The sequence below is a fragment of the Pteropus alecto genome, unplaced genomic scaffold, assembly GCF_000325575.1.
Source record: "Pteropus alecto unplaced genomic scaffold, ASM32557v1 scaffold103, whole genome shotgun sequence".
Taxonomy (NCBI): domain Eukaryota; kingdom Metazoa; phylum Chordata; class Mammalia; order Chiroptera; family Pteropodidae; genus Pteropus; species Pteropus alecto.
This window is the reverse complement of record NW_006436288.1, coordinates 993,444-1,003,002: the sequence shown is the minus strand read 5'-3', so window position 1 is coordinate 1,003,002 and position 9,559 is coordinate 993,444. Positions and strand designations below refer to the sequence as shown.

General features: G+C 45.1%; 1 protein-coding gene across 1 annotated transcript in view; it reads right to left on the bottom strand.

The window, feature by feature from the left end:
• Window positions 1–4,754: 4,754 nt before the first annotated feature.
• GPRC5A (G protein-coupled receptor class C group 5 member A) overlaps window positions 4,755–9,559 on the bottom strand; it is a 17,847-nt gene continuing 13,042 nt past the window's right edge. Inside the window, exons 2-4 of the mRNA XM_006912739.3 lie at window positions 8,159–9,075; window positions 6,075–6,133; window positions 4,755–5,769 (exon numbers count right to left, since the gene is read on the bottom strand). Of these exons, the coding sequence (XP_006912801.1) occupies window positions 5,677–5,769; window positions 6,075–6,133; window positions 8,159–9,068 (1,062 nt within the window). The 5' untranslated portion in view covers window positions 9,069–9,075 and the 3' untranslated portion in view covers window positions 4,755–5,676. The remainder of the gene's footprint in view (window positions 5,770–6,074; window positions 6,134–8,158; window positions 9,076–9,559) is intronic.

Sequence of the window (9,559 nt, the reverse complement as noted above, 5' to 3'; positions counted from 1 at the left end):
ATAAAACTGATAACCTCTCCATGGTTCTTAAGATTCAAATACCAGGAATGACAATTTGGCAAGTGAAAAATCCAGGACCCTGGGAGTTCCAAGGTCCTGGACTCGTTAAGCTTAGCTAGTCTATCCTCACTCCTAACTCAGAATTCCGCACATCAACCGCAACAGAGCATCAATGAGCTCGAACACCTCCAGCAAGAGATGACCTACCACTCTGCAAGAAACTCTTCTGGGATCTGCCTCCCTGAAACGTCTAACCATTGAACCACCTATTATGCTGTCATTATCAAAGGCAGCTGAGAGGCAGCATGGGGTTATGCATAAGAAATGAAAAGGCAACACCCCGGCTTTGACTCCCAGCCCTAACACTTGGTAGCTATATCACCTTGGAGCTTCTATTCCCACAGGTGTTAAATAAAAGGGGGATGATAATCATATCAACTTATAAGGTTTTTATAAGTATTAAATTATACAAGTAAATCCCTCAAAATGGAGCCTAACACAGAGTAAGCAGGCACACAATAAATGTTAGCTGGGAAGATGATAATGCACCCTGCAAAGTCTCCTCTCCTGATGAAATATCTCCATTTCCATCTACTGTTCTATAGATCATGTAATTCCAAAAATAACTCCTCTGTTAGAAGCTCCTCCATGACTGTGAGATCCACAGAAATGGATTTACTTTTCTGATGTGCTGTTATGTGCCCCAATTCAGTGGGAACAGCGCCTGCTGTGACCTAGACTACACAATTGTATCATTGCTGCCCATGATTGTGCTGGCCTTGTGCCTATTGAGCCCATCACTGGGCCTTATCAGTCTTACAGACCCCTAAAACTATCAGGTCTTTTTCATAAAAGCTACTATCAAACCAAGCCTTTCCACCCTGTTTATATATTTGGGGGGCATGAATACATTTACAACTATTAAACTAAATTCTTGGTTTGGGACCTTTATTCCAGTCTATTGCAATGTGTTTTTTTGTTTGTTTTTTTGTTTGTTTGTTTCTGGTTTTATTACTCAATCTTTCTTAATTTCGTGTCATGTGCAAAATTTGATAAATATGCTTTATTTTTGTCCAAGTGATCAATAGAAATGTTATTCAAACAGATCTAAAGACAGAGCCCTATTGGAAACCACTAGAGATCTCCACCTAATAAATTATCTCTTCTTGGATGTTTGACTTATGACCACCTAACTCTATTATCATTATCTTTGCCTTTTTCATAAAAATATCATGCTTAAACCAATAGATGCTTTTTCTATTTCGATTTCTTGTGGGTAAGAAATAGTTTGTCTAAATTATTCCTTCTCAGAGGGAGAAAATTAGTAGTTCTTCATAACAGGTATCATGCTAGCCCCTACCACCATGTTCCAGAGCTCAGAGCATAGCTACATGAGCTTGTCAGGGAGTTTTTTTGTTTTTTTGTTTTTTTTAACTGAGTTGATAGATCTTAATATGGAAGAGAATCTGAAGTAGAAGCAGCTGGGGCCGGGCAATTGGGTATTACACATTTGGTAACAAAACTCCATTAAAGCTTCCTCTTCTTTCTTTATGTTGAATATGATGGTTGTGTCTGGTGCTTGAGACACACAGCTCAGGTCATTGCACACAACAGTTACTTGCAAAGCTTTCCTAAGGGCTGCCTCTGAAATCTGCCATCAGAAACTGCGCAGAGAGTGAGGTTGCTAAGAGTTGTGCCAGTGCTCCTGGAAGGGGACTGTAAACCCACACAAAGGAAAAGAAGAGGTGCTGGGTTTGGGTTTCTGACTTCTTACGGGACTCGGGACTTGGGGAAATGGAAGAATTATCATGATGGCTGGGGAAAATGAAGAACTCTTCCTTGCCTCTCAATCCCTCCCTTGACAGCCTACTTCCGGAAGAGGTCGATGCTTACACAGTTTAGGGATTGCAGGAGAGTGATGTGTGGTGTAACTAGAAAATGTCACTCTTCACCCAGTCCCTCTCCCCACAGCTAACACGCAGAGGGGAGAGAAAATAACTGCAAGAGAAATCAGGAGAACAAAAGGCAATTGGTAAGCAAAGGAAAAGGAGAGAAATTTAAAATACATGACGACCACGGTCATTTCATTTGATTCTTTACTCAAACATCCCCTTAATGAAAATGGTCTAAAGCTGACCACACAGTGTTGACAGTAGACAGAACACAGGATCAGAAATCCGGTCCCAACCATATTAAGTCCATTGGACCTGAGTTCCCTCCTCCGTAAAGTGAAGGCTGTGAAGCACCAACTAAAGAAGCTCTGTCACAGCAAATTCTAACATTTTAGGCTCTGGAGTGTTCCCCTCTGAAGGGTCAAGAAAGCTGTCGCAACCTGGAGGTTGCAGAAATCAGAGTCAGGCCCTGACATGCTGCCACCCAGACCCATGTGCACAGCTGAAACATCCTGGAGCAGAGCACTGTCTGCCCTGAGTGTTCCAGAAAAGGGATCCAGGTTGGACCAGGGAATTTCCCCAGGCAGCAGTCTACAAGCTGGAGGCTGATTTCCCAGATCCCAGATCTTAGCAGTCAACACTGGAGAAAGATTTTTCTGAAGCAGCTACCTCCAGTTCTGAAATAATCCCATGTTTCAGCCTGGGGCTGGGACAGGAGCAAACTTGTGAACGCTGGTAGCAACAGAGGATCGTGGGCAAGCAAGGAAAAGGTCGGTTGGGCACAGCTCAGTTCTCAGCAGTAGTGACAAGTCTGGAAATGAAGGAAGGAAACCCAGAATGCATTGTGGGGTGCGGGGAAGAATGGGTGTTATTGCTGCATTTCCAGGGCCAGGCTGTACTCTTTGTCTTGGCATATTTTTCCTGAGAAAAAGCCAAAGTTCTCACCGCATAAATACTCGTCGACATTAGTAACAACAGCATACGAGACCAATACCTGTAAAGATGCCAGATCGCATGCAAATGGGCTGAAAATATTTTTGGACAATTTCACAAAAATAAGACCAGGGCAATTTAACTCTGGCAGAAAAGATTGGGAGCGAATTCTCTGAGGACGGTGAGAGGCAGGACACAAACAGCTCAAACATGCAAGCCTTTTAAAATGGGACGCATTTGCCTCAGGCTCACAGAATATCTGCAGTTCTGTCTCCTGCCCGTCTCTGGAAAGTAAGTTGAGATGTTTGCTTTGTGAAAGGTGCTGTCTCTAAGGGCTGATGGCTGAGGTTTCACCGCCATCAAGTGGAACCATGGGGTATGGCAGCTGAGGACATTGTCTCAGCCTAAAGTGAGAGAGGCAGAGATGAAACAGAGTCTACTTCTCAGCTGACAATGAAAGATGAAAGGTTGTGAGTTTCATTTCATTATCACCCATTTAGTTCAAAGGAGATGTCATTTTAGTTCCCAGCCATCAATCAACTGGCTTTGCTCAAGGACCAAGCTGGGCTAAATTTGCACATTATTTTTCATCCCAGGTAGAAATGAATTTGCAGGAGGGGCTTTGAAACCCCCTTCTCCAATATCACAGTGATTGTCAGATGCCAAAACCTCCAGCTCCTGAGATGTCCCTATTTTAACAATTGAGTTTAGTTATGTGCAGAACACATAAGACCTGAAGACGGGTTGGCAGGCTCAGGGCATGACAAGTACTGTTGCATGGGGAGCATTTTTCTACTGCGTAGCAAGAACTCAGCAAGGTGGCAGCCTACTTGTCCAAACTCTGGAGACCACTTTATTTCCTAGAAGGAAAACCAATTTCTATCAATAGGTAACTTTCCATGTCCTCTCCTGTTGTCGAAGAGGTTGGCTTGAGGACTGCAGTCCTGGGGATACTTTTCTTCAGTAAGAAAGCAGATAAAGCATATTTTGTGGCTCTACCTTTCATTCGGTCCCCTCTGCTTGGCTGATATAGTCTAGATATCAAAGAAGCAAAGAAAAGAGGGAAGGGAATGCATATTTATTTCTCAAGTACCTACACTGTGACAAAACAATGCGTGTGAAGCTATGTTGTTTTTTCCTCACAATAAACCTCACTGGGTTATGCCCCCTTGGGAAAGACTGGAATAGTCTAAAAGGATATGTCATTATTTATAATTTTCCCTTTTCAGTACAAAACTTGGCTAATGTTGGTGCAAAGCCATGTGAGAAACAATCAACCAAATCTTTGTGGAATGTAAATGCCCCTAGTTTCGCGTGTCATTAATTCACTCGCATCCTCACGCCCCCTCTTTCTACACTGTGTTTTCCTTTGGATGAAAAGCAGAGTGTCTGGCTCTTGGGAGGTAACTCCACAACTCAACAAGCTTTTAAATATCATTCAGTTTGTGTGCGGAGATTTTTTTTTTTTTCCTTCACCAAAGAGCAACTTTCTATTGCCCTATCCCACAGAGCAATTTCTGTGATTAATAATAATTGTTAAGTACCATGTCTTTTCCAAGAGATATTATGAACCACTTGTCAAATAAGGGATCGGATTTATTCCCTCCTACAATTAAACCTTGGGTGAAACGTGAAATTGGCTTTGAGGTTTCCTCCCTGTTTTACCTGGGCTGCCAAACCCCATTCCAGGTTGCCACTCCTCTGCTTTCCTGGACCAAGCCCTCAGTCTGTGACCTGTCTTGGCTCTCTCTCCCTCTCACACTTGCCATTCACCTCAAAAACTGGGAAAAACACACTTATCTTAGATACGTATGGAAAAGAGAAAAAGAGACACATGGAGAAGGGTCAAGTCCACACCCAGTGGAACTGAACCTTGAACTTCAGCTCCAACATGATACCAACAGGAAAGCCAGCCATTTCTCCCTTGTGTCTGATGCCCACCACATCTTTATTGCATCTCCAGGTGAAGATCGATGAATAACTTATTATACAGGAATGCTCCCCACCCGTAGACAATGCCCGCTTACAGAACAGGAGGTGAACACAGTGCAAATTTTGTTACAGAGGCTGAGGAGCGAAGGAATGAGAAAAGAATCCGTGCCAGGAATTTAGAGAAGGAACAGTGCACAAATTTCTGGCAAAGAGAAAATGGACTTGTCCACACTAGTAAGGTCCAGAAGGAGAACTCCTGGTAAAATATATAGGGGAGATTAGTCTGGGGATTGACAGCAATTTGGGGGATGCAAGGAAAGAGGGAGTACTTGTGAATTGGTGCTGGGGACCCAGAGAGGCCCTGTGTTAGGCAGCACCACAGAAATGAGTAAATTTAGGGTGACCTTTAGCCTCTCCTACCCAGGCAAGAAGGGAGAGTGCCAGCAAGTTGGCTTCCAGTGTAGATTTAGGCAGGGAGGGGCTGAGAGACAGGTCTTTGCTATTTTTGCTCAGATGTGCAGTTCTGCTCTGGGCCAAGCGATCCTCACAAAACCAGCTTTGAGTAGAGAAATTGGCTCCTGAAACTGAATGAGCCAGTATGTGGTCAGATCACCAGAGCTTTAGTCACATATAAAGTGACAGGGAATAGTAAGAGGCTAACCCTGAGTTGCCCAAGACTTCCATTTATAAGAAGCATCCTAAGTATGGAACAAAGCAGAAAACTACAGTGCTGCTAAGAACCGGAGTCTTGTTAGCCCCCAGCGACTCCAGAACGGATGAGTGGTTGAGGCCGGCAGGGAGGCCCGGTCTTCTCATGTTGTGTATGGTTTCCTCAGAAGACTCAGGATTTTGCCCACATCCCTTCAAACTCCCCGCTGGTCCTGCTGACTTGCTGTGTTTGTCCCACTCTTCAGAAGAGCTAACTGCCATTTTTCCTTCCTTCATAGTCATCGTAAGGGCTAGCCCGAGTCTGGGCCCGTGGAATGGAGAAATCTTTTTGGGAGGTCCGGTTCTGAAAAGGAAGCACCATATTGTTAAGCCCACTCCCATTCCTGGATATTTATTTCAACAGAACGCCAACCTGGGAAGGAATCTAATTTTCTTCCCCTTCTCCTAAGCCCTCCCCCTAAAGTCCTCCCTGTGCCCATCACTCCAGTCTTCTGTCCTAACCCCATCAGGCAATGACAGCAAAATAGACACGTCATTCTTTCAAGGTGGCCATCTAGGGGCCCTCAGAAGGGTAACATCTATTTCCCAAGGGAAGAATGTTCTTGGAGTGATGATCTGCTGACAAAAAAGGAGAAAGAAATCATTTACCTGCAGCTGAAAATGGGTAGAATAAGGAGCATAGAGCGTATCGCCTAGCTCTTCAAGACCTGAAACAAAGGGAGAAGAGTAATTAAAGCATTAGGGTCCCCTCCCTCATGCTCTCGCCTGTGCTCAGCCTGGTTGAGTCATTTACCAAAGCATGATGCACTTTCCACTGAATTGCCTATTCCCCTGGCAGACTATACGTTTCATGAGGGAAAGGACTGTGTCCTCGAGCCCAGGACTGGGCACAGAGTAAGCACAATATTGGTTGAATAAATGAATAACCAGCAGCATCTGATCACTACAGAAACACCTTTCCAAAACTTCACTGGAGGCCCACTCCATCCTAGGACCACTTCAAAAGCACATTTGAATCCAGTCTTTTCAGAAATAAATCTGGCCAGAGATGAATCTAGAGTGAATCTCACCAGGAGTTACCTACTTCCTTAACTGCCCAACGAGGGGGGAAAAAAGGTTTTTTTGTTATTTTTTTTGAAAAGGGGCAGAATTTATGAACAATCGTTTTCTGTAGATTGGGGGAAATCAAAGGGATGAACACGATCACTGTGAATATAGTTTAAAGCGCTCCATTTATTTCCTACCAAATTTACCTGTTCGAGTTACTCAATAAATACCAAAACACCTTCTATATGTAAGATACTGTGAAGAATAAAAGGATTCACCAGAATGCCCTGAGGCTGACTCTAGAGACTCAGGAATATCTGACAGCTACACAGATAACTATGGAATAAGACAGACTAACAGCGCTTCAAAGGTGTGAGGGCAGAGTGAATACTGATGGAGCTTGGGGAACAAGTGATTCTGGAAAAGGGCAAGAATAAGGAAGGACTTTCAGGAAGAGGACAGACACTCCTTGAGCCTGACACAGAGGTGGGAAAATGCAGTGACATGGTTGGTTTGGACTGAGAACACAGCTTCCATGGTTATTGGCTTCTGGCTGCAAAAAGCCTAAAGATTTGATCAATACAGTGGGTACTGGGAAGCCAGTGAGGTATGTGGGCAGTGAAGTGTGGTATCTAGGGGAGTGTATTAGAGAGAGTGAGCTGACAGTGGCCCATATAATGAATGGAAAAAAGAATTAAAGGAAGAACGACTAGTTAAGGAATGATAACAAGGAGTCCAGGGGTGAGGTGACAGTGAAGGCAATGGACAGGAGGGACTGGGTGGGTAGAATAGCCCCTCTGACATTCCCCTCCCGCTTCAGGCTTCCAAGTGCCCAGGAGCGGGGCCTCCAGCTGCAGTGAGAAGCACCCCGAAGCTTTGTACCTCAGGCTTCATGAGCAGAGAAATTGTTGGCCAAAGCTAAGAACCTGGCCTTGGCGGTACTTCACTCTTGTCCCAAACCCATTCTCCCTCCTCTGATCAGGCCCAGAGATCAATGTAAACCCTAGAGATCAACAGCTAGATCCCTATGGGCAAGGACAGTCTCCGGCTATCTGCTGAGCCTCTTCTTTTTTTTTATGAGAACAGAACACCTGGCTGCTCACAACTCCAGGCAAGGGCAAAATAGTTCATTCTTTTATGTCAGATATGATCTCTTCCTTCCCATGGGCCCAGAGACATGCAATAAAATTTAGCTCTTCAAGTTAAATCAGAATCCTTAGGAACTTCATGGAGATTTCCACTGGTTCATAAAAAGAGGTTTCTACCCGCTCTGTGCTCTGCGACCACTGCAGGAAATCATGGCTTGGCTTTATGCACCCACATATATAAAGACCCCACATTTCTGGAAGGAATGCCTAGTTACCTTTCGTAAAGAACACAATCTCACCTTCTTGTCTCTAAGAATTTTTCTAGTCATTCCTTTTCCATTCCTTTGCTCCATCTTATTTTGATTCAGAGAAACCTACATAGAATTGCATAGAAAGTACTAGATTACAACTCCAGAGGCCAGCTTCTAGTTCTACTTAACTAACTAGATGATTTTAAACAAGATCTGAGCCTTGGGGACCACACCTAGTCCACCAGGGGTATGACCGGGACAATCGTGAATGTTCTGTACAGTTATAATACCTCTGGTCCTCCCCCATCTTTCTGTAAGGGACTCTCCACCCAGCCAGGCTCTGTACCTTGAGTGATTTCCTCTTGAGAGTAGGCTCTGTTCTCCACACCATAGCTCTGTTTCATGAATTGAGGTTTACAAAAAGCATCCTCAACAGGGTAATCCATGGGGTTCTGTTGCTTCGTGAGCAGCCGAAACTCGGGCACAACATAAACCAACAGGAAAACCCAGCCGTTGGCCACCAAGGCTGAGCTGAGGATGGTATCATCCCACTCGGGGCCAGGGATAGGGGTGATCAAGAGCAGGGTGATCCACGTCACCCAGATGGCAATGGAGAGTAGCATGGTGAGGTAGATGTGGACCCCATGCCTCTTCCAGCCAGTGAAGGGTCCGCAGAAGGTGAAGCAGGATGTGAGGAAGGTCAGCGCCATCAAGAAGAGGACGTAGATGAGCAGCATGACAAAGTCCTCGTTGCGCCGAGGAGGAGAGAGCTCGGAGAAGACTGCAGTGTTGGTCCTGTTCATGGTGAGGACGATATACTCAACAGCAATGACGTCCTGCACCAGGCTGATGCCCACGGCCAGGCCCAACATCACCAGCAGGGAGAGGGACTTCCTCCCGCGGACCAGCTTCGTCAAGTTGAAAGCGTGAGCCAGGAGGCAGGAGAAGCAGAGAGAGAAGAGGATGCCAAAGAGGAAGAAGCGTGTGGGCCCCGTGCTCCTCTCCAGCGTGATGATGAAGGCGAAGGTGAGGCCGAAGACCCCCAGCACGCCCAGGAGGAAGAGAAACTGCACTGGGAGCACCTTTCTCCTGCTGGAGTCCTGCACCTTGCAGATGAAGATCAGGAGAGCTAGCATGAAGGCCACCGAGGTCACAGCCCCAACAGCAGCCACTGCTTCCAGGACGATACCCCAAATTACAGTTGTATCACAAAGTCTGTGGTACATGGCATTCAGGTCTCCGCGGCAACCAGCCATTCTGGTCCTGCATAAAATCAAAGTAGGGGTGGGGGTGAGTCTCCTAACAAACTCAGGGACAGAGGACCAAAATAGATTAGGAAAAAACTATGTATGTTCAGCCTAGAGTTTGCCCGTGAACTTAACTACATTAGATAAAGCTACACTTTTCCCCACTTCTCATGGCAAATCCTAAAGCTGGTGAAGGCAAGGGACAGATCTCATCCCTCCCTCCCCACAATTTAACTATATTAATGTTTACCCTGAAGCCAGAGGACCCAGTGCTCTATTGAGGGGTTTCAGAGTCTCATTTCAAAAAAATATGTCACAAATAACTTGCCAGCATTCCCGATATTTTTGGCTAGTGTTGTCTTAGGAATTAGTGAACATGGAAGTTAACGCCTTAATGATAATTTATCAGTCTCGAGGTTTTTTTCCACCTCTGGCCCTGTATCAGACATTATTTGTAAGCATCCCATTTTCTCATCGATAAGAGGAGTTATGTGGATTTC